The sequence below is a fragment of the Lytechinus pictus genome, chromosome 1 (genome assembly GCF_037042905.1).
Source record: "Lytechinus pictus isolate F3 Inbred chromosome 1, Lp3.0, whole genome shotgun sequence".
Lineage (NCBI taxonomy): Eukaryota > Metazoa > Echinodermata > Echinoidea > Temnopleuroida > Toxopneustidae > Lytechinus > Lytechinus pictus.
The window spans coordinates 1,821,709-1,846,951 of record NC_087245.1 but is presented as its reverse complement, the minus strand read 5'-3'; the positions used below and the strand labels follow the sequence as shown (position 1 = coordinate 1,846,951).

Genomic DNA, 25,243 nt, shown 5'->3' with positions numbered 1-25,243 from the left:
ATAGGGGGTAATCGACTCATATTGCCCATCAAAAAACCAAAATCCCAGGACTATTTGTGGGAAATGCTTGCAGACTTTCACATTCGGAATTGATTGATTGGAAATGTCACATTAAAAACTGCCGTCAAAACAGATTTGTAAGGTCGGTAAACAACACTCTTAAAAACGTTGGGCAACATACGGTCCACACAACAATTGGTTAAAACATTATCCAACTCTGGGTAGTTTTCAACCAATACTGTGTAGTTTTCACCAAAAGCACACATTATTGGTTTAAAGCTACTCAGAATTTGATAAAGTTTTAACCAATTGTTGTGTGGACCGTATGTTGCCCAACGTTTTTAAGAGTGAAGGGTTAAATCGCAACTCTAAAAAAAAAAACTCCAACAGACCAATGCATTTAAAACACGTTTCTATTCACTTTGCTCTGCCCTATTCATCGGATTGTCATTTTTATTCAAAAATATTCTGTTTCCAATAATTATTTTCCTTTAAATTACCCATGCCCGTCGGCTTAGGCTTTACCTAGAAACTTTGAAATAGACAAGTTCTGAAAGCTCTTATGATAATAATTTCTTCCCTTTTTACACCAACAATTAATCGGAAACCACAGCTGCTTCCAAATTCTATTCGCAATAGGCAGTACAAAAAAAATCAGTATATAACTACTCAAAAATATCTACACACATGATATTTTATATAGTCTGTATTTGATTATGAGGGAGAATGAGAGTGTGTGTTGTTAAAGAAGTGTGGGCCTGGGTGTCGGTGTGTGTTTACCATATTGTAAAGATTTTTCGTCCCTCAGGACATAGAATGGCTGAACAGTGTGGAATGACAAGTATTACTTCAAAATGTAATTATTTTACCTTCTGCTGTGGTGTATCTAATATTCGACAATAGTGTGAAATGAAACGGCGCCATTGTTACCTACCTTTAAGGGTCATAACTAGGATTGGCCAAACATCTTGAATTTCTTCATTAGCCTGTAGGTCTGCCAGAGTTATACAACTGTTCACAATTAAGGTGAAGTTAGGTTTGCATAATCAAAGCTCTGATTGCCTTACTGATACCACAAGCGATGAGGAGGCCTACTTTCCTTGGAATTACTTGTGTAATTCTTTGAACTGTTGCCGTCCATATATAACTTTCGTCGCACTAGCAACGAAGCGATTAGATAGACATATGTCGTCAGAGTAGACAACTTCACACAATGATTATTCATCATGTCCATGAAAGATGTATACAATGACTTCTTTATTTCTATTTAGCATATTTTAACATTTCATAATCAAGTATGGTCTAGTCTCCTTTTCTGTCAAGGTATGTCATAAATGTCAACCTACCATATGATAATCATAGTTAAGCATTTAAAAAAAGCTGAGATATGACATTTAAGAAATTCAAATTTCAATTTTATTTTCTTTATTTTGTCAAAAGTGCAAGAAAACACGACTTGGTCACACACAATAAAATAAATTATACAACAAAAACATATGGCATCATTAAACATGGTGAATAACTAAAATACAAATTCTCGAATGAATTACATAGAATGATCTTATTTATGAAGCCTAATCATTCCAAAATTTACATTGGCGACGCAGTGTTAATATTTTCCTGATGTAAAGTATTGGAAATTTCCTTGCAATTCACACTCACATCAGTACAAACTCTTTTTCCTATTTAAAATTTTTGGAGTCTCAAATTAGAATAATTAGCATGATTAGGGTCAACTGAACGAAGGCAGCCAAAGAGTAATTCGAATTCTAAATACGATACACTAGTCGAAAAGAATGTGTTGAGACATACATGAACATTAAACGAATGAATTTATTGATGTAAATTCAATGGAGTCTTATTGATGAGCGTTGGCGGGAAACTGACAAACCCTCAATGTGGTCACGTGATTCAATCGCGTGGTAACCATACCTCGACAGAGGTCTTTTTCACCTTATTGGGATTAATTTCAGGCAATCGATAAAGGTAAATATTCACCCTCACGTGTTCTCCGGTTGAAGCTAGATCATGGTCAAACTTTAAGAAAAAAATTCAACTCTGCGCCTTTAGAAGATTCAGCTCAATGCCACAGTGGAGAACCTTAAAAAGGTGTCACTCTGCACCTTTCTTCATACACTGTAAAAAATGAAGTGCTAATTTAGCACTTTCAGTGCTTGTATAGTGACTGCACTACGAGTGCTGATTTACTAGTTCAAATTTAACTAGAAAATCAGCACTCGTAGTGCAGTCACTATACAAGCAATGTAAGTGCTAAATTAGCACTTCATTTTTTACAGTGTAGGTGTAACTTTGCACCTTTCAGACAAAAAAGGAGCAAGATTATACCCATAAAATGTGCCTTAAAATATGTTTGTTGTTTATAAGTTGAACACTTTTTTTTGGGGGGGGGGGCGGGGTAGAATATCTTGATAATGAGCGTAGGGATTTATCACCAAGAGAGAAGGGAGTCAGACGAGTGCCGATGACATGCCTTAAAACACCGAAAAAATAAATTTCACATTGAATGAAGTCCGCTGTTGTTGAATGGTATAGATTGAAGAACTAAATAACAGGTGACCAAAAAAAGAAATGAAAACTGCCTCAATTGATACAAATACTTATATTTAATTGATTCCAATTCAATTTAATTCAATTTATTCAAATCCCATTAATAAAAACACAAGGTACAATATCAGAAAAATACATAATTGGTAACAAAGTAATTAAATATACATAAATACAAAATGAAACGGGAGACCCCGTTAAAGAACTGAATAACAGAAGAAACATAAACGAGTCGAGACATGGAGTTGTTAGATTCCGGTGTAATAATAACCTGATGAATCTTCTGAGATATATTTTAAATTTCCCCCTCTTAAACTGATTTTCCTTTTACCTTCCATATGCAAGTGCCTATAATAAAGTCCACTTTTTACCCTGTATAAGGAATTCAAAATAGCGTTTTAGCGCTTTCGGCGAAGCAGAATTATTGCGTCAATATTTCACGCATTACACTTGTCTGACCCGCGATACGCCATTCAAAAATCCCTATGGCAACACAAACACCAAGCTGGACTGGGTTTAGAGTTAAGACAGAGTTGCAATCAATATAATGACATTAACACCACTGTATGTCAAGGAAGACATGTAATATACTAATTGTGGGATAGACTGGGAACAGTATACAAATAAAAAATGTTTATGAGTGCAATGGACAGAATACTTCATGAGGTGAAAATCAAATGATCCATTCAACGCCCGGGGGGGGGGGGCCACTTACATTGACGAGTGGATACCATGCGCGACCCAAAAAACACGTAAAAAGGATGTCTTTTTCAAGATAGGGCACGTTACGTACGTAACGTGATAAGGGTGTCAAAAACACAGAAATATTGAAAAAAGGGTATCTATTTCGCTCGGAAAATATACGTGTTTAGGGTCAAATATGCGGGGATGATAAAACAAAATAAAAAATTTTCATAAAGGATGTCCTTTTTGCCCCAACACTACGTGTTTAGAGTCCGATTTGCGCGAGGTGTGGAAGGTCGGGCCTTACTAAACCAAAATAATGGTGTGTAACGTAAAACCGACGATCGGACGGACCCGTGACATAACAATAAAATATCGCTGTACTTGTTTAGGGGTTCATTTCAGGGAATACTTGCCAAGAGTATCGTTTTGTTTCCAATACTTGTTAAGGGGTGCATTTTCAGAATATTGAAAATACATCGCTGTACTTGTTTAGGGGCTCAATTCTGGGAATACTTGCCAATACTTGTTAAGGGTAGGGTTTCACACGCCAATACTTGTTAAGGGGTGCATTTTCAGAATATGGAAAATACGTGTTTAGGGTGCTTTTCAAGACCCCGTGGTCGCGCATGGTATCCACCCGTCAATGGAAGTGGCCCCTCCCCGGGATTCAACGAGGCGTAGCCGAGTTGAATGGATCATTATTTCATCTGTCCATTGCACGAATGAAAAAAAAAAATCATTATTTGGTTTATATGACACCTAACAAATGAATGTTTTCATATGTAATTCATGAATTTCGATGCAAAACATGCTCATGCAGTGCGAGTTCGGTCTGTTGATTGTTACGTCATTACAACATGCGCACTGCTGGTGCGACGTGCATGAGCTGCAGTCTCGGTGCGCGAGTGCAATAGACAAAATAGTATGGATCTAAAATTGCACGATGAATGGATCCAAAATTGCACGGTTGATGACGTCATTGCAAAATGGGCTGAATGAACGATATCAAACAACCAATCAAATCACAAGGATCTATCTAGGTGTCATATATAATCTATGTTATATAACTCAAACGAAGATTCTTGCCATCTGATTGGTTGAAAGGTGTTCAATATTTGGTCCATTTTTTACTGCGTGCATTTTGTAATTTTCCATTGCACGGTGACCGTGCATTTTTTATTTTCCCATTGCACGGTACGCGCGCTAGCGCTCCCTCAGTATAATCATGTGTATGTCTACTTATTGTGTATGTGTGTGTGTGTGTGTGTTCGCGCGCATGAAGTTAGCGCAGATCAAACTGACTGTGCGCACTCGACTCAGATCCATGAAGCAATGCGCGTCACAAACATGAAAGCAAAGGGCTGATGAGCTGTCGATACATGGTGTTATCCACCGACTAGCAATTATCAGAGAAAAATTAGTTGCTGGAAATAGGCCAACCTAATCTTTATCTTTTTATTCCTTTTTTTACATTTTTAAAAACTTTGTAACTTATATGAGTTATATAAAACAAATAATGATTGTAAATATTTGTGCAATGGAAAGAATATTTACATTCGATGAAAGATTAAAAGTTCCATTCAACTCGGCTAACGCCTCGTTGAATGGAACTTTACATCTTTCATCTCATGAAAATATTCTTCCCATTGCACGCATACACATTCATTATTTGTATATTATACAACACATGTATAGATCCTTGACAGCTGATTGGATGAAAGTGTGTCACATGACATTCAGAGGAATCAGCTATAGCACGCTAAGATATGCTAGCCGTGCTATAGTCGACTATTGCACGCTCGTGCTTTAGTCGACTATAGCACGCTTAAGTAAATGAGCCAGGACTGCAAGATCCCTGGGCACACTGAACCCATTGATAGCCCCGTACACGTTAAGTGAATTAGCGGTATACGCGCGTAATCACGTTTTTGTATATCTCTGACCGATGTACGTAGCACTGCGCATACACGTTGCTAAGCTGAACACAATGCGCGTACGTACGTTGCTAAGCAAATTATTCCCAGGGTACGGCTGCGTACCTTCTGGGTTTCCTTCTGGGTTTTATGGAATTCATTCACAAATTAGACTTCATGGATCTATGACTTTATGGATCTATGTTGAAAGTACTTGACTCTCCTGGGATTACTGGAGTAAATCTACTCGACGCTCAAAAGACAACATTGTAAGCAAAATAAGACCTAATGCGCGTTAGTCATCTATACTACACCTATAGATCTAGCCTATCTAGATCTAGTCTAAAGTGTAAGCTATCGGTGCTGTATAAAACAAATATTCAATGTTGTATTCGTGCGACGTTCCGAATATTACATTCGTTACAAGTTGATACAGCCTATTCAACTCCGCTTCGCGTCGTTGAATAGACTGTTTCAACTTGCACACTCATGCAATATTCGGAACGATCGCACTCATCAACATTGAATATTTGTATATTAACTTTCAAATCGGTTTCATGATGGGGAGAATACAGTATAGTCGAATGCAAAAAGAATTCTTTCAAAATGTCTTAAAATTAATCACGAACAGAGTTTGAATCTATCAGCCTTACTACGTATTTGTATGTATTCTCACATTGTATACTTTCCCTTTTTGCCCGTAGTGCAATAAAAAAAAACAGAATTACGTCACGTTATTTACGTCACAGTATTTTTCTTTTTGGCCAGATTACCGATTTTTCTTTCATTCACACGAAATGAAGGCATGAATGTTTTCTTCATTTCATTTTGGATAGAAATATGAATAACTCCCAAAATGCCAATCCGCAGTGTGGCCTGATTGTATACACTCGATCTATTTGAACCATTCTAGCACCACCCATCTCAATATGAATTGCGATATGTATTGATGCCTAGAACAGGATTATGAAGTAATCCTATTTTCAAGGATTAATACTCCCTGTAAGGCAAGGCACTGGATACATGCCTGTAGCAAGTTGTTTCTTTTTCAACGGACTGCCGACCACTTCTGAAGTAGGAAGTTGTATGAAGGAGGAATAGAGAGAGACGAATGAAGGTCTATTTTTGAATGAAGGTAATAAAGCTAATATATTTTTGGCCCCGGTGGATGGCTTAGGCAATACTCGGAGATGATTTCCGAGAGAAACAGAGAGAAAGGGAGAGAGAGAGAGAAAGAGAGAGACGGGCGGGGGAGGGGGGGGGGGGAGACCAGAGATAAATCGATCGCACGTCTCTGCGTTAACGCAACACCTGACTCGTCGTAAGGGTCTCTTCTTGTCTTTACATCATCATCGATGAAAAGGCAAATGAGGTTCTCGTATTGGTCTTTGGGATATATCTTAAACCAAATCACCATCTTCTTTTGCCACTTGCATGAAAAGGTTTATTAATTACAGCTCTGAGTAGTTTCTTTAAGGGTGTCCGACCTCGGAAGACGTGTAGAATTACCCGCATGCATATTGAGTATTCTGTTGGGAGAGTAGCCATTTTGTTCTTGCTGTTTTCAATCCGGATACTGTAGCACTTCGTTTTGTTAGCATTAGAAAGATCAAGGAGTTTTGGAAAGATATGACACTGGCAAAATATACACGACAAAGGAAAGATACCACTGGTTTGATTCAAGAAATTTATCTACAATTGGCTATTTCCTTCTTTCCCCCAAATCATCATTAGAAAGCCAAAATGGAGAAATGATTATAGAAAATAAGAGAGTGAGAAAAATACAGCTAGAGCAGAAGCATATCTTCATTTACAATGCTAAAGCATGTCAAATATTAATTTGATTATTTTAGTGATATAACCAGTGAATTCATTATCCATATAAGAAGTGTCAAATCTATCCACATGAAGACAAATATCATAATAATCTTGATAATGATAATAATAATAATTATAATAAGAATGAAAAAAAATACAATGCTAATAACAAAATAAATATTGATCTTGGAAATAATAGTTGTATTATCCAGAAAATTTTGAAGAATAGTCATGAATATGATAATAATGAGTTTAATCACAATAATGATAATAATAACAGCAATAGTGATAATAGCTATAATCATATTGAAAATAATAACATTATTACGATCATAATTATCGACTGTTAAAAAGAAATCATGGTCAAAATTTCTATTAGTTTTATCACATTTGTCATTAAGCATGATAGTGTCAGATGTGCAAAGTGAAAGATACTTTTGTGTCTTTTTTCTTTCATTTTTTACGAAATATATTTCTAGACGAGGGACCTGTCAAATTTCCATGAAAACTAATACGAAAGTGAAGGGTGTATTTTACCTAATGGATTCAAGCTATATGTTCGAGCATTATCGTGCAATATCTTCATGAAAGGAAGGCATTGAAGAAGAAGAAGAAAGCAAAGAAAAAAGAATAACAAATAACAAGAAAAATCGAGAAGGGAGACTGGAAAAAAAATCAAATTACAATGAAATACTGACTTGATGAAAAAAAATCAACTGATTAAACAAATTAATAAGAATTTGCCAAACTGATGTCCAGGGGCCTATTTCATAAAGAGTTGCTATCATAGCAAGTTGCTATCATAGCAACTTGCTATGATAGCAACTTTTACTTGCTATGCTAGCAACTTGCTATGATAGCAACTTTGCATTTCATAAAAGCACATTCGCTGGAAAGTCAGCTTGACTTTCCAGCGAATTATTTGACTTTCCAGCGAATTATTTGAATAGTCATGTACGAGGCTGATTAGGGGGAAATCCCCTTCCTCTCCACTTTTTTTACAACGTGACCCGAATCGGCGGCAGTGTCCGCCTCCGATCGATCCGGATTGAATCAGCCGATCAGCTGAGCGAGCGCGACACACATGGCGCGCAGAGGAATACCCAACAAATTTTGTTTACAAACAAACGTGACGTCAGCTAGTTAGATCCCACGGTAACAACACCACTAACGTTAGACTCAATTCGATGATTCAACTTTAAGATCGCTCGCGAAGCCGAAGGAGAATTCCAGCAAAGTAAGACATAATCGTTAATAATTAATTTGTTCGAATTAATTCACGTGGTTCATTGAAATGGTGGTTTGAAATGACTTTTGTTACCATATTTACTCGTAAAGGAAAATACTTGAATTCTGCGTAGCTAGCCAAGCCCACAGACAGTAGCTTCTTCGTTGAGCGTTCCTTCGCATGCACTGTACGGCGATACCGCACCGGTGTAGTACCCCGGAGTTGCGGCTCTGGCCGATGCGCCGCGCCGGTGGCCGATGCTCCGGTGAAGCAGCCGTGTCCTTACGGTTACGGTTAATTACCTGCTCACTTAGCGGAGATCTTAATAATTTTTATATAATGTTAGATAAGTGCCATATTATAGGCCTACTAGTACTAGACCTAATTATATTAAGTTAGCTAATCCTTGTTTATGCCTGTGCTGTGGCAAGTTGAAGTTGAAAACCGGATTTCACCATTATCATATTCATTAACATGCAATGTTATGATTTTTTTTTCTTTCCATCATTTTATCAAACAATTAAAATTTCAATTCAAGTCAGAAGTTTAGGAAGAAAGCACTGGCGGATCCGGGGGGGGGGGGGGGCACAGCCGGCCTGTGCCCCTGTCCCCGGAGAAGTAAAATTAAAAAAAATTGAAAGTGAAGTTTTTTTTTTTTTTTTTTTTGCTTGCTTATTTTTTCGAGGGCGAAATATCCTTAATTTTTTGTTAAAACCTAGACAGCTGGCAAGCCATCAGTTTTGAGGAGTTTTTAAAACATTTTTTTATTTTTATTTTTTATTTCTCCATTAACAATGGAGAAATTAAAAAAATGTTGAAAATGTTAAAAACTCCTGAGTACCGGTACATGGATGTACGTGGAGCCAACGGAGCTGAGTTCAGCGGAACAACCAATATAATAGAGGCTGAAGCTTTCGATCTAGTTAAAACCTAGACAGCTGGCAGCCATATGTTTCGAGGAGTTTTTTACCATTTAAAGCCACATATTTTTGGTGCCCGCTAAAGAGAAGAGACAAAATTTGTGACAATTTTTGTGACAAAAGTTATGACATCCACCAGAATACCAATTTTGTCTCCGAGATAAGATAAAATATGGAGAAAAGACAATGTTCAGAATACCGCCCCTGGATTCAGAAACTGCAGCCACCAAAAAAGTTACCAGAAAATTTTAAAATTCTCAAAATTCTCAAATTGCTCGTACTACTGACCGTTTGTGAAATTATAAACTAGGATAACAGACTCCAGCGAACACATACCCTTTTTCTCAATTGCCTGCATACTTCATTTACTTAGTTTTGTGGTCTCAGTGAACAATCAGAACCCTGTGCATGTAGGCCTCTTGTACTGTATACTTTGAAATCAGAAAGGAATATTTAACATAGTCCTATGTTATAATCTCTGTTCATAAATTTTTTTGGTAATATCTTAGTAATCAAGGCTCCACATTAACTGTTTTTGGTGGTGGCTTGTTCGGGCCACCAAAACCATCAAATAATTTTTTTTGGTGGCCCGATATTAAAGTTTGGTGGCCCGAAAAATATAAAGAAACACATTAAAAATTGATAAAACAAACTTCTGAAATATTAATTCTGCAGCCACTACCACTAAGTTACTTCCACTTTATCATCTTGTATGTAAACCTTGTTTGCTGTTATTTTACTTTGCTAATTGGCTTGTGGTAAAATATAAATTGTTTCTATCATTGTAAAAATGAAATGATTGAAAGAGAATAAATGAATTTTATTGTTCCCAGGTTGTGTGGACTTTTTTTTAAATCTCTGTATAGACACACACACTCATAATGGTAAAGTAAATAAATAGTGCATAGCAAACACAGATAGATGTACAAAACTATGGTTTTTCATTTCTTCCTCTTTGAATCCTAAAACCTAGATTATGCAGGCCCCAAATCCATTTTATTTCTGTTTTCCCTTTTGCAGTATATTATAGCAGGAGAAAATCACAGAAAAATATTCTGCAAAATTAGAACAATGCATAAAAGGGGGAAACAAATGAAAATAATTTTCAAAAAGTATATTACAAAAAGAAAAAGAAAAGAAAAGAAATAAGTGAAATAAAACAAAAGAAAGAAAAAACAAAGAACAGGGAAAAAAGAAAAGAAAGTGAAAGAAAAATGAATAAAACAAAATTAATATAAACATGGGGAAAAGGGGAAAATTAAGAAGCCATTACGAATATTTGTTAACAGCTGTGGCAACAGTCTATTCTGACTGGAATATAATTAAAAGCCAAGCAAATAATTTTCACTTACCTTCTGGGAATGGCACATTTCTATTTTTATATCCTTTAGTTTGTATTATTTTATTTTCAGTAGAAACATATTTTTTAATCAGGCATATTCAATGGGAAGGGGTATAAATGGTTTAACCACTGTAAAAAAAAATAAGAAGAAAATGGCAAAAGTTATATCTGGAAAAAAGTGTGAGAAAAGTCCTTCCCTAGTATATTTGCCAAAATGTTGGAAAAATTCACATTTCATATCAATGAAATGCCTTCCCAAAGTATTTACTTTCTCAAGAGTGGTTTAAGAAGTAATTTATAAACAAGAAAGAAAGAAACTGTCTGTATCACTTTAATTGGGAAAAAGTTAAATTTAAAGAGAAATTGACACTTCTTTCAGATGAATCAAGAAAACAGGCAGGGCAACCTGTCTGAAGAGCAGGTCCACCACATGGCAGAGTTTGTTAGGGCGCATCGAGAGCCATTATTTGGAAAGGCAGGGCATTGCAGTGTGAGGGTATGTTTAATTTCGCCTACATTTTTTTTTCAAGGCCCTGAGAATAAACTTTAAAAAATGACAAGCCAACAAGAACAGAAATGGTTACTGCTCCCAAATCTCCCTCATTTAGGAACATGGACATACGGGTAATCAAGTATTACTGAACATCCTGCCTGAGTTTCAGGTCACATGACCAAGGTCAAAGGTCATTAAGGGTCTATGAACTTAGACCATGTTGGGGGAATCAATATCAAAATCTTAATCAAGGTTTTTCTTTTGAAATGTCATCATAACTTTGAAAGTTTATGGACCTAGTTCATGAAACTTAGACATAAGGGTAGTAGTGTATTACTTAAGATCCTACTTGAGTTTCAGGTCACATGACCAAGATCAAAGGTCACTTTATAGGGTCAACGAACTTTGGCCATGTGGGTATTTGTGGAATTGTCATCATAACTTTGAAATTTTATAGATCTAGTTCATGAAACTTGGACATAAGAGGAACCATAATAAAGGATTTATTTACGATTATATTACATGTTGGTTTTGGTAATCGGTTTCATGTTTTCTCGTTTATTATTATGTATTAGGTCCAGCAGAGGAAGGAGCGGACCTGGAACCAGCTTCTCCAGGAGATGGAGGCCCAGGGCCTCCCGAAAGGGAGGTCCTGGAAGGATCTGAGGACCAGCTGGAATAGCTGGTCCAGCAAAGCTAAAAAGTATAGGTTGCAAAGGATGGCAACAGGTATTACAACATAATTTGGCTTCTTTTGTTCAATGTCAAGTTCATCCTAACAATATCAAAATTGTAACCACTGAAAAATTACGATAAATTCATGCTAATTGGATGAAAATTTGTTTACCTTTATTTGTTTGTAAATTTGGACGTAGAAGACATACAACTTAAATAAATGATATCACATGCTCATTTTAATTTTATTTATATTATGGTTTATCGTGGAATCATCATGGTGTAGCGATTCTGACTCTCGCCTTGCGATCAGAGGGTCGTGTGTTCCCACCACGGCCAAGCGTCCCTTGGCAAAGCGTTAATCCACACTTTGCCACTTTCCACCCAGGTTTTAAATGGGTACCCGTTAAGATGCAAAATCCTATGTAGTATGCCTAGCAATTTAGTCTTGGAACTCTTGTTGGAATGCTCCCCAGGGAGTGGAGAAAGTGCATACATTGTGTGCAGGCACGTCAGGATCCGATGACCGGGGTAATAATAATTGCAATGTAAAGCGCTTAGAAACAAAGTATAATAAGCGCTATATAAATGTAACTACTATTGTTATGTTAAATTCTTTTCGGATAAAACAAACAATAAATCTGGAAACATACTGCACTGAGAGAATAATTCATTTGGTTCTAGGGATTAATACTATAAATATAAGAAATAGTGAGTGAATTATAGCGTTGGTTCTCCCACCCGCACATTGCTTATGTTGTGCATGCTTTGATGAATAAAGCAATTCTTTAAAATGTAATATGCGATCCATGTTAATTATAAATGTTGTTCATGTTTTCATTAATAAGTCATTGCTCTCGGAACAAAAATTATAATATGCACTTAACCATAAACAAGAAAACCCAGAGGAAAAGAAATAGAGGTTTTATTGGAATCAATAATTCAAACTTATTTTTTTAATTTTTTTTTCAGGAGGTGGACCAGTGAAATATAACAAGAAGTATGAAGAAGTACTGGCGGCACTGGCGCCACAGGCCCTTGATGGTTTTTGTGGGCTGGAGGGAGAGACCTCTGTGGAGGCTGACTTGCCATTGGTAATTTTTTATGTTCATAATTTATTATGATAATGATAATGTTAGATTTATTAAGCGCATAGTATTTAATACTTAATTATGCACTTGATCTAAATAAGAATATAGCATATATATATAATATTAAAAAGGCAGGTTTTTAAAGTGCTCTTGAACTGAGAAAGGAAAGATTAAATGCTTATTTATGTTATATGTTACGATAGTAATTATAATAATAAGATGAGGTAATAAGTAAGGATTTTGATATTTCTATGGAAGAAACATTTTGGATATGGTTTGAATTGGGAGATTTTTCCAGAGGGCACGAGCAATTACAGCAAACATGTGATCACTATATTGGGTCTTCATGCAAAGGAGGTAAAATGTAGGTTGATTTAGAGGAAAATGATGAATGAAGGGATCTAGTAGATGGAAGAGGAATGAAGAGAGATCTATTCTGGGACATACTTGAGGTGGTATATTCTCTGGGAGATATTTGGTATGCTATATTCTCTGTAAGTTATTACTGAACTTTTATTCATGTATTATATCTCATTTTTCAATTACAGACTGAAAGTCAGAATGACGCTGCAGCAGCACTCCTTATGAATATGATGGAGGAGGAGGAGGAAATCGTTCAAGGGGAAGAAATACCACAAGGTAAGAAAGAGATCTGTCTGGTGTGGTCCTGATGAATCAATTAACAAAAGGAAATCTATAGAATTAACTTTTACAATTTCAATTATTTGCCAGTGGTAAAAGAAATAATAGTTGACTCAACATGTTGCATGTTACATAGGTGCGCCTTGAGCACCTATAACAAGGTGGATATGTGCGCAATATAAATACCCTATATTATTATCATTATTATTATGGTTGATAGATTTTCTCTCTTATTTTTATTCTAACCTCATCTGTATCTCTTGGTCTTTGAAATTTAAAGATGGGCTCATGCCTCTGAGCATTTACCACTTTCCACCATCAAGTTAACTCATATTTATTTATGATCATTTAGTACTTTTAAAGATTCATCATTTCTAACTTTTTCTTATTTTTTGTTATAAAAAGTACATAACAAATGGGAAGACAGAATATTGTGTTTGATAGTCTTTACACAAATTTATTCATTTTGAAATGAAAAAAATAAATGAAAATCACATTAGATTTCAATCATTCATACATGCATTCGTTATTCCAATACATTCATTCCATCATTCATCCCATCACTCCCAGATTCATTCACTCCTTCTAACATTCATTCATTCATTCATTCATTATTCATTCATTCATTCATTCATTCATTTACAATGCAAAACGTTTTCTATACAATTTAAAATTTTATCCCTTATAGTGCCCAGCTATTTCCTCTGAACATCCTCCATGAAAGGGGGGGGGGGGGTGAGCTTTTAGAACTTGACTGGGATTACCCGATTGCACTGACAATTTGTAGATGGTAGGAAGTGAGGTAGTCTGCAAAATGTTCATGATGAAATATTCTTTATTATATTTCTCTTATTTTATATGAAAATTTATATTTGATCCCACTTTTCCATGAAATTTAACTGTCATGAATCTTCACCAATTTCATATGCTTCATTGATTCTTAATCATTATTCATTTTGTTATCAATTTTGAAATACAGGAGCCACAGGAGGAGAGCAGCCAGCAGAAACATTCCCCCGAACTTCTCACCAGGCATCTCTTATATCTTTCCACGAAAGGTTTTTAGAGAAGGAGGACCAAAAGGTGGAGGCCTTGCAGGGGATCCTCATGGTCTTGAAGGAGATTAGGGATAAGCTACATTAAATGGTCAAATTAATTTTGTTTATGGTAATGATGATGTAAAGAGATTACAAAACACAGATGATCTAGCTGACCTTTATATTGACACACTATATATTGTTACCATGGTTTTATAGTTATAGAATTATAATTCAGACCTCTTTATACATGTATTTTAATGAATATTCTTTTCTTTACCAAGGGAATACCATTGTGTATCAAATGTGGCAAATATTTTTCGATGTAAAAAGAAAGATTCCAACATATGTGAATATCCTTCAAACACTTCAAGACCAGTAAAGGCATAAGTAATGATATATAAATTAAAAAAAAAACATTTGAGGCCCTTAAAGCTGTCTTAATACCCGATTTGATAGTTTGTATCTTTTTTGTATAACAGCATACAACCCTTGGACATACATAAAATTGTCCAATTTGAAAAGACACTAGGTTGATAGTTTGTTTCTTTTTGTAAAATAACATTCAACCATTGGATATACTGTCCAATTTGAAAAGACACTAGGTTGATAGTTTGTATCTTTTTTGTATAACATCATACAACTCTTGGACATACTGTCCAATTTGAAATGACACTAGGTTGATAGTTTGTTTCTTTTTGTAAAATAACATTCAACCATTGGATATACTGTCCAATTTGAAAAGACACTAGGTTGATAGTTTGTTTCTTTTTGTAAAATAACATTCAACCATTGGATATACTGTCCAATTTGAAAAGACACTAGGTTGATAGTTTGTATCTTTTTTGTATAACAGCATACAACCCTTGGACATACATAAAATTGTCCAATTTGAAATGACACTAGGTTGATAGTTTGTTTCTTTTTGTAAAATAACATTCAACCATTGGATATACTGTCCAATTTGAAAAGACACTAGGTTGATAGTTTGTATCTTTTTTGTATAACAGCATACAACCCTTGGACATACATAAAATTGTCCAATTTGAAAAGACACTAGGTTGATAGTTTGTTTCTTTTTTGTATAACATCATACAACTCTTGGAAATACTGTCCAATTTGAAATGACACTAGGTTGATAGTTTGTTTCTTTTTGTAAAATAACATTCAACCATTGGATATACTGTCCAATTTGAAAAGACACTAGATTGATAGTTTGTTTCTTTTTGTAAAATAACATTCAACCATTGGATATACTGTCCAATTTGAAAAGACACTAGGTTGATAGTTTGTATCTTTTTTGTATAACAGCATACAACCCTTGGACATACATAAAATTGTCCAATTTGAAATGACACTAGGTTGATAGTTTGTTTCTTTTTGTAAAATAACATTCAACCATTGGATATACTGTCCAATTTGAAAAGACACTAGGTTGATAGTTTGTATCTTTTTTGTATAACATCATACAACTCTTGGACATACTGTCCAATTTGAAATGACACTAGGTTGATAGTTTGTTTCTTTTTGTAAAATAACATTCAACCATTGGATATACTGTCCAATTTGAAAAGACACTAGGTTGATAGTTTGTTTCTTTTTGTAAAATAACATTCAACCATTGGATATACTGTCCAATTTGAAAAGACACTAGGTTGATAGTTTGTATCTTTTTTGTATAACAGCATACAACCCTTGGACATACATAAAATTGTCCAATTTGAAAAGACACTAGGTTGATAGTTTGTTTCTTTTTGTAAAATAACATTCAACCATTGGATATACTGTCCAATTTGAAAAGACACTAGGTTGATAGTTTGTATCTTTTTTGTATAACATCATACAACTCTTGGACATACTGTCCAATTTGAAATGACACTAGGTTGATAGTTTGTTTCTTTTTGTAAAATAACATTCAACCATTGGATATACTGTCCAATTTGAAAAGACACTAGGTTGATAGTTTGTTTCTTTTTGTAAAATAACATTCAACCATTGGATATACTGTCCAATTTGAAAAGACACTAGGTTGATAGTTTGTATCTTTTTTGTATAACAGCATACAACCCTTGGACATACTGTCCAATTTGAAATGACACTAGGTTGATAGTTTGTTTCTTTTTGTAAAATAACATTCAACCATTGGATATACTGTCCAATTTGAAATGACACTAGGTTGATAGTTTGTTTCTTTTTTGTATAACAGCATACAACCCTTGGACATACATAAAATTGTCCAATTTGAAAAGACACTAGATTGATAGTTTGTAATAATTGATATCAGAATGTTCATAATTTTGCCAGCAACTACACCAAAAACAATATTATACTATGAAAAGTGATTTTCAATGATAACATTCCGTGCTTCTACACCATTGGGGGCGTGATCTACTTGCTCAACTATGTCATCATTTGCTTCCACGTCGAAGAGAACTTCAGGCTGCCGAAGTTGTTTGCTGATATTATGCAGCACAGCACAGGCCAAGATGACGTTGGAGGCTCTGTCAGGCCGCATTTGGAGTCCTTGTCCAATTAAGCACCTAAATTTGTTCTTTAATTGCCCATTAACTTGCTCAATGAGCGCTCTTGTGCGGCAGTGAGATCTGTAAAATTCATGAAGATTAAGAAATTAAAATTTTGCGCAGCAGATAAATCGCGAAAATTGTCAGGGTGGGGCATTATGGCCCCCCCCTCCCCCGGGAGAACTACATGTAGGGTCAAACATGAAAGAAACAATATTTAAAATAAAATGTTGAGAAATGATATCTTTATAAGAAATGCAAAAACATTGAAATATACATAAATATATATATGATGGTTATTAGATTTAAAAAATGTTAGGACCACTTGTTTTCTTCTTTTCATGGTGTGGACAGTGGACACATTTCTAATTGTACAATGCATAGAATGTTGTTATTGAATATTGCTTTTCACACTGTTGGAAAAAGTAACTCCCTACCTGTTTCATATCAAGTGTCTCATTCTTATGATAGATTTTATGGTATTTGTGAATGTCCACTAACAAAAAAGAAAAGGATTGATATTTGAAGTGTTTTTCAGTGGTCGTCTTTATCTAGATGTAAAGTACATTGTTGATGATAAACATGTAACACTGATTTGTTTTTCACAGTGTATAAGTCATCAGCCAACCAGCTCAAGGGGGATGAAGATAGAATGTGTGTTCCAAACTTTAAGAAATATGAATACTACTTACTGGTTGTACGCTCTCTGTGCTTGATTTTGGGGGTTCAGGATAGGAGTCATAAGCCAAGGGTGCAGGGCATAGCCTGAATCTCCAAGGAGAATGCCATGCAAACGTCCATTGGCATAGTTCTGTCCAACTACACTGTTCTGTAAAAATTAAACCACAATAATTGATTTCATGTGTGTCAAGGGGTGCTGCAAATAGTAAAACAAATGAATAAACACAAAGATATCGATGCTAAAAAAGTAATGATGACTTAACTTTCAACAACTCAAAAAAGTTAAGTTCATGAAGAAATTGGGAGATATACGTGCAATTCATTTACTAGCTTGCCATTCTACTTTTTCTTTTTTGTAAAGTAAAATTTGAATTTGAATTTCATCAAAATCCTAAAAATAGAAGTTTGGCAGTTTTTTTGCTCCATTATCTGTCAACAGGTTAAACGTCAAATTCTAGAATGGTATATATTGATACAAAATATTAAATATTTGACGAATTAACTATGCAAAAGCAAATAAAATAATCTGTTGTATATTACCTGGAGAATTCTGGAGTCATGCGTACTCCCGGGCCATCTAGCTACCACGTTGATTATTCGGAAATCTGCATCGCAGATAAGCTGGACGTTTATTGAGTACCGCCCTTTCCTGTTGGTGTACAGGTACTCATCCTGTCCCAATGGTGCTCCATGTAGATAGATGTGAGTTCCGTCAATCGCACCAATCACCTTTGGAAACTGTGCAATGTGGTAGAACTTATTCTGTTGTTCCCTTATTTTGTGCGGTGTTGTGGGGAATGTGATGAACTGCAGTAAGAAATGATAATTTAGAGATGATGACAATATTATAAGTGCCACTGTAGTCAATAATTGCGGAACATTCTTCTCGAAATATCTTGAAAATTACACTTACTGGTATTTTATTTGCCATGTTAGAAAATGCAACATTCCATCATACTCTAAAAATCATTTTGTTATGAATATTTTTGACCAATTCTTTGTATATTTGGTATCAACGTGTAATCAAATGCTTAATATATCTAATGCAAAGTTATTACTTATTGATAAATTAATATAAGTATTACTACATGTGATGTAAATATTGTAAAGTGTATAAAATTGCATTTAAATAAATTAAATTATTGACCTATGAAATATTTTAAATATGCATATTTTTATGTACTTTAAATTCCATTGTCTATTGCAGACTGATGATAGCTGATGGTTAAAAGAAAATCTTTGAGTTCTTTCAATATATAATAGGGAAGAATTTGGAAATATGAGTAAGCCGGGTTTCGTAAGATTCTTTTTTTATATTTTTCAAATAGAATTTAGAATAAAGTAGGGGATCTTTTTCTGAAACTGATTTAAAATCAGTTCAACAAAATGAGAAATAAATGCAAGAATCTTACAGAAATGACATCACTCCTCTAAGCCTTTGAAAACATTGATTAGAAATAGTTTGTGTGTTAGTTTCTATCATCGGATCCCACAGTGAAAGTGTTTGGGGATGTGAAAAAGATGGGTATAAGACCGGCAATGGCAATGTTTTCATTTAAATTAGAATAAAGAAATTAATATAGCACATGGAGATCAATATTAATCATGTTATTAAATATACAAGCTATATATTTACATATTAAACTTAGAACTTGTTAGCAATGAAATAATGCATATTATTCATGAATATTTATATTTGGACAGATGCCAGAATGGGATATTTATTTCTGGGGTATTTGTTTGGTCATTCAAGAGAAAATGATCGAAATATCAGCCAAAGATTTAGCATGATATATAACAAAGGTATAATTGTGGCCTTCATATTCCAAGTATTCATTTAAATAATGGATTTTTCCTCCCGACAAAGAAACGTTAGGAATATATATTGAGTATTTGTAATGCATTTGCCTATTGACAGTGAGTATTTATTCAACATATGATAATTTGACAGCAGAATCATGAGCATAATCGACTCTAAATAGCAGCAATAAAAAATAAAAAATAAAAAAAAATAAAAAAAATGAATGAATAAATAAATAAATAAATAAATAAATAAATGAAATAAAAATAAAATAAATAAGAATAATGATTATTTAAAATTTTTTAATCATTTCACCGAGAGTAAATGCACAAATCTGGCAATTAAACTGTAAGAAATGCTGAAGATCGAGTACAACACTTATTTTACGCTCCTTTAAAAAAAAGTTAGTAAAGGCTCCTTATATTTCTCCCCCATTACCAGCTTGTTCCAAATTGATAGGAATTTAGTAATATACCTTATTTGGCATCATTCATTTGTAAAATATATCAGGCCAATGGCGGATCCAGGGGCACATTCAGTCCCCCCCCCCTTATTTTCAAGTATCAAAATGTATTGATTAGAATCCACGTATATTGGATCATACTCAAATACTGCAGAAAAAAGTGTACTCTTTAACTTGATACGAAAAACAGAAAGAAAAGTAAGAAAGGTATTATACCCATGATGTGTCATTTACAGACTCGTAACGGCCGGCCCGATCCCGAAAGGAAACAAGAAAAAGGTGAGGGGAAGAATTGGAAAATAGACCTATAATAAAAATTTTCGCGCTCGCATTGCCCGTGTAATGAATCAAGAGGATTAAATGACTCTTAATATATCCAGTTCTGAAATAAAATTCGCACACAATATTTTAGCTCGCACATCAAGCTTCAATTATTTTGTTCGATTTACACAAATTGTTATATCAAAATTTTCAGCTCGCGCTGCGCGATCGCATTGTTTGATTTGTGAGATACCTATCCTCTTTGGAAATTCTTTCCAAAATTTGTCAAAATGCTCCTTTATCATGTCAGTATATCAAAAAATTAACCTCGTGCATCGCGCTCGCATTTAACTGTTAGGGACAACAGCTTGTTCTTTATTCAAATTAAAACGCGCTTAGACTGTCCAGTTTTCAGGTCGGAATATCAAAAATTTTGAGCTCGCGCTTCGCACTCTCATTATTTAATTGGTGATACTTGTATCCTCTTCATTAATCACTAAAACAGTCCTAATTGAGTCCCTTTTCACGTAACTCTAATAAAATTTCGACTCGCACTTTGCGCTCGCATTTTTTAGTTGGATACTTATCTTTGTTCATGATTATAAAAAATGCTCAGAATCTTCAGTCCTATATAAGGCCATAAAATATCAAAGAATTCTAGCTCGCGCTTCGTGCTCGCATTATATATCAAGACCACATGATATACCTTATCTTGTTTATAACAATAAAAACTAACATACTTAAAACTTCAGCCTTTTGTTAGGACTACCCCCTGAAAAAACCAACAACAAAAAATCAGATTATAGCGGCCAATCGAGAAAAATGTTGATGAAAATATTTGTCGGCCCCCCTCATGGCGAAAGCTGGATCCGCCCCTGAAATTTATCAAACATTGCACTTATCCATTTAAGAGCCATGATTATAATATAAATTCGCCACCCCCTCCTTTGAAAGTCACAGCATATTTTCATGGGATATGCTGCCCTTCCTACATGAGTGAGAACTTTTTTTTCCAAAATTTTGCGTGGAGGAAATGACCTTCAATTTTGGGGTGATAATCTTATTCATTATTTTTTTTTCTTGTTCTGCTTGTCATATTTTCTTCGGGGAAAATCCCCCCCCCCCTGGAAAATTATGCATGCATGCAACCCCGGCATGCAACCCACCCCTGTATCAGGCAATTGACTTTTCCTACCGACAAAACATAACAAATATTGTCATTCGTTTTGTATCTATACCATACCATCGGGGGCTTGATATGCCTCACCCCCCCCCCAAATCACGGCTTCGCATTACAAAAAAAAAGACTCCTTCATTTATCAGGTTGTTGATCGTACACAAGCAAGTCACAAGCGCCATCTCATTTCACTAGTGGGCCAGCCGCCGGTAGAGTTAACGTTTAGACTAGAGAGTAAGTTAGAGTTCAGCTAGACTAAGCCAAGTTCTTTACCAAAAAGTTGTAAGTAAATCTACTTAAGGCTTTTGGATGCAGCTTTTTCAATATTGTTCTGATTATTTATGTGACTTACAAGGATTGGCGAGGCTTGGTGGCCCCTGGAACAACATTGAAAAGGAATTGCAGACTTTGCCCCAGGATGGCTACAGCATTTGTTACGTGTGGGACTAGGATTAGGAACAAGTTGCAGCGATCGAGCTCAACCGTCAACGAGTGAATTTATGCCTATGGCCGCCTATAAACTCGTCGACATTTAAGTTAACTGTAAATACGGTACATTTGTCATGACTTTTTTTTTTATTGAATGATTTGATATGGATTATGGGTAGGTTCAAGGCTCGACTTTGAAAAGGCCTAGATTCTAGAATAGATCAAGCCGTCATTACCGGCGTAAATACAGACTAGATAGATTATCCCAGGCCAGGGAGTTACGCACTGTGCCACTGCTTCGCGGGCCGGAGCTCCCTGGGTAAAATGGGTCTTCATATACACCCAAGGCCCAGGATATCGTATAGCTGGAAATGTGAATTGTCAGAGTGATTTATTTTTATTTTTATTGAATTTTGGATTTTCAAAAACCTTTACCATTAATAAATACCAAATGAGTCAGTTGCTGTGAATCTAGCCAGAAGCACTCATCCTACGAACGAGGTAATAATGTAAGCAGAAGCAGAGTTTAAACTTGGTTAAAACCATCCCAAGCCCTGAAGCCAGCCCCACTTAATCAAATGTATGCAGATTTTAGTCTGAGATTATGAGAGGAGTTGAGTCATTTTAAAATGCAAACCGAAGCCTAACATTAACTAAGTAATTAATTACCTCATTTTTCCGATTGGAGAGTGCACAGCTGACAGCTCTTACTATCCTGCAAGCCGTTGATATGCTTACACCATGGTGCACAGCACTATTGTCAAGGACTGAGCCAGTAGCGTAAAACCTCAGTGCAATGAATACTTGTAAGGTTGGTGGAATAGCGTGATTCCTATTTGTCGGATGAGCTAGTTCTTCTCGCAGAAAATCTATTAAAAAAATAACTCCTTGTCGGTTGAAACGATATTTCTTGAGCATATCAGTGTCGTCGTATATCTCCAAAGGCTGAGTACGATCCCTAAAAATTCTGTCTCTCCTCAGAGCTCTTTGTGCGTGCAACAGCACAACGTACGCCATTCTGAACAATGAACTTGACGTTGAAAAACCCTTACAATGTCAACTTGACGCTCCCCCATGACCAGCGTCAGATATTTAACCCTATTTGACGCTCCAGTAACCATACTTGACGCTCCAGTAAAGAGTTGACGCTCCTACTGGAGCGTCAACTCTTTATGAAATGCGCTGCAGCGTCAAATATTAAATTTGACGCTGCAAGTGAAGATTTGACGCTGTTTTGGGACTTGACGCTGACGCTGTACCTTTATGAAATAGGCCCCAGATCATAGCTCTCCTTTATTTTCAATTTCAATTCAATTCAATTTCAATTTTTCATGTCTGTTATTAAAGATTTTAACCAAGGTTGGTCTGGTAACAAGTCTAGATATTTTTTCTGTACCCAAAGGGAATCATGTCACTAGTTTTAATGCACGGTTTCCATATTGATTTCTGCCTTCTATTGCCTCGTGCTCTAGGGGCTATTTTCGTCCGGCCCCTAAAATTGAGGTGAAAACTTTAAAATGCATTTATGCCGAGCGCATCGTGAGAAAAATAGAAGCAGTTTGCTCTTTTTTGAATTGCTTCTATTCTTGAAATGTCTGAGCCTCGGCAATAAATGTATAGATTGTCTCAACCTCTAGCTATTAGCAACTCTTATTATTTAGATATATGATGGAAGCATGGTTAGGAAGCAAAGGTAAAGTAGAGTGATATTTTAAGAGAAACTTTGCAACCAAGTGTAGCATAGCAAGGATGCAGTTAGCAGCTTGCGAAATGATAGAATTTATTTGAATTGTAAAATGGGGGTTGGAAATAAGGATATCTCCGCAAGGCAGATAACGAAGGTATCTCAATTCCAATATAATACAGATGTAAATAGTATGTTTCTATTCAAGAACCTAATTAGTTAAAAAGAAATTTCCTTTTCTTAATATACACTTATACCTTGGTCACATTTGTTCTACGGCGGCCGTACGGCGAGTCGAAAACAGCCGTTTTAACATTTTTTGTACCAGCTGCATATAGGTGGTTTGAATTAAAATGAATAAAACGGCTGTTTTCGACTCGCCTTCCGGCCGCCGTAGAGCAATGTGACCAAGGTATTAATTTCTATTCATTTCATTTTTGCAAAGGGGAGGGGGTGGTGGGATATGATAAGAAATACTGCCCAATATGCTTGTATCAAACATAGCATTTCGGTCCGTGGATCAAGGGATATTCATTGGAGAAATTGGTAAGCGCTTCGATATTCATTATTATCATCTTCGTAAATTCTTAACACGTTTTGAAGACTAGAATAAGACAGCAGTTTGGGACGTGCTCACCATATTCAATCACCATTCCATCCACGAGAATGTGATTATTTACCATGCATCGCATGTCATTGCAAATTTGGCAGCAGACACACGTAGGAAACAAAACTGGAAAACATCATGTTCGACATTTCAAAAAATAGGCACATATACAAGAAAAGTAGACCATCACATTTGAAGCACTTCTAGTTTTTAGAGACTTGTCTTTAAACTAATGGAGGCAATGAATTTCGAGGTTTTCTTTGTTTACTTTGGGGATCCTCTTGTACTCAAGAGATATTCTATACGTGTGTAAGCCCACGCTCTATTTTATTTTGGCTTGTAGAGAATCCAATGCTACATGAAAACAGCTAGAACCTTAATTACGCAAGAAAGTGTTGCTAACACAAAACCAATGACATTGTTCTAAAAAACCCATTACAACATGAGCATTATATGTATACTGGTGTGCAGGTGTGCGGGGTGCGCACATGTTTATAATTATATTCCTTTTATCAGTAACATAATGTAGGAAAGTGTTTGCACTTCTCCTCTTTTACAAAAAAATAACTGGATAAAAAACATTACGAATCAGCAAAGTATTATGAGATAGCAGCAATATTCTATCTATTTGTGCATTTGATATTCTAATTTGTGCTAAAATAAAATTTCAAATATTTAGCGTACTCAACCCATTAAAACAACACACGTAGCTATCAGGTAAAATAGCATTGAGCTGTTTAGCCTATATGAAAATATGAGTGGGTAAAGAGATGTTGTGGAAATCATTCTAAATGGAAACCTATAATTTTTCATACCAATTCAGGAATGTTAACTTTTCTGTTTTCTAATATTTTTAATGTCATTTTATTTATTACATGTAATTAGTTTATCATTATTTTTTTCTTCAAATTTTCAATTCAATTCCATTCGGTCAGTTTGAACCGAAATTAAAAAAATATCAGTGAATAAATCAAAGACAATCACTAAGAGTCCTACATAATTTTATCTAAAACGAAAAGAAGCACTCTTTTTCTGAGATATGGCACCTCTATACTTTCTTTTATTTGGACCTGAAGGGACCAATGCAAATATGAATTTAGGAGTACAATATTTCTAAATGGTAGTAGGCCTATATTGCTCGAAGCAACATTTATTAACAAAGTGATGTATATAAAATTGTGTTCATATTTGCAGCTGTGCCTTGTAG

The 25,243-nt window shown here is 35.2% G+C and overlaps 2 protein-coding genes across 4 annotated transcripts; one reads left to right on the top strand and one right to left on the bottom strand.

Moving 5' to 3' along the window:
- The first annotated feature begins 8,411 nt into the window (after window positions 1-8,411).
- LOC129263628 (uncharacterized) lies at window positions 8,412-19,597 on the top strand. 3 transcript variants are annotated; one of them, XM_064104833.1, is made up of 6 exons: window positions 8,412-10,969; window positions 11,542-11,695; window positions 12,614-12,735; window positions 13,281-13,371; window positions 14,354-15,016; window positions 15,091-19,597. In XM_064104833.1, the coding sequence occupies exons 1-5, from the start codon at window positions 10,853-10,855 to the stop codon at window positions 14,515-14,517; spliced, it is 648 nt and encodes a 215-aa protein (XP_063960903.1). In that variant the 5' UTR covers window positions 8,412-10,852; the 3' UTR covers window positions 14,518-15,016; window positions 15,091-19,597. The 3 variants fall into 3 exon arrangements, with proteins under 3 accessions (XP_063960903.1, XP_063960784.1, XP_063960839.1); XM_064104714.1 differs by having other exon boundaries at window positions 14,354-15,236; window positions 15,318-19,597; XM_064104769.1 differs by having other exon boundaries at window positions 14,354-15,845; window positions 15,920-19,597.
- LOC129263627 (putative nuclease HARBI1) lies at window positions 16,741-22,812 on the bottom strand. The gene is made up of 4 exons (XM_054901530.2): window positions 22,415-22,812; window positions 18,155-18,421; window positions 17,626-17,762; window positions 16,741-17,014 (listed from the first exon to the last, which is right to left on the bottom strand). The coding sequence occupies exons 1-4, from the start codon at window positions 22,760-22,762 to the stop codon at window positions 16,741-16,743; spliced, it is 1,026 nt and encodes a 341-aa protein (XP_054757505.1). The 5' UTR covers window positions 22,763-22,812.
- Window positions 22,813-25,243: the final 2,431 nt, after the last annotated feature.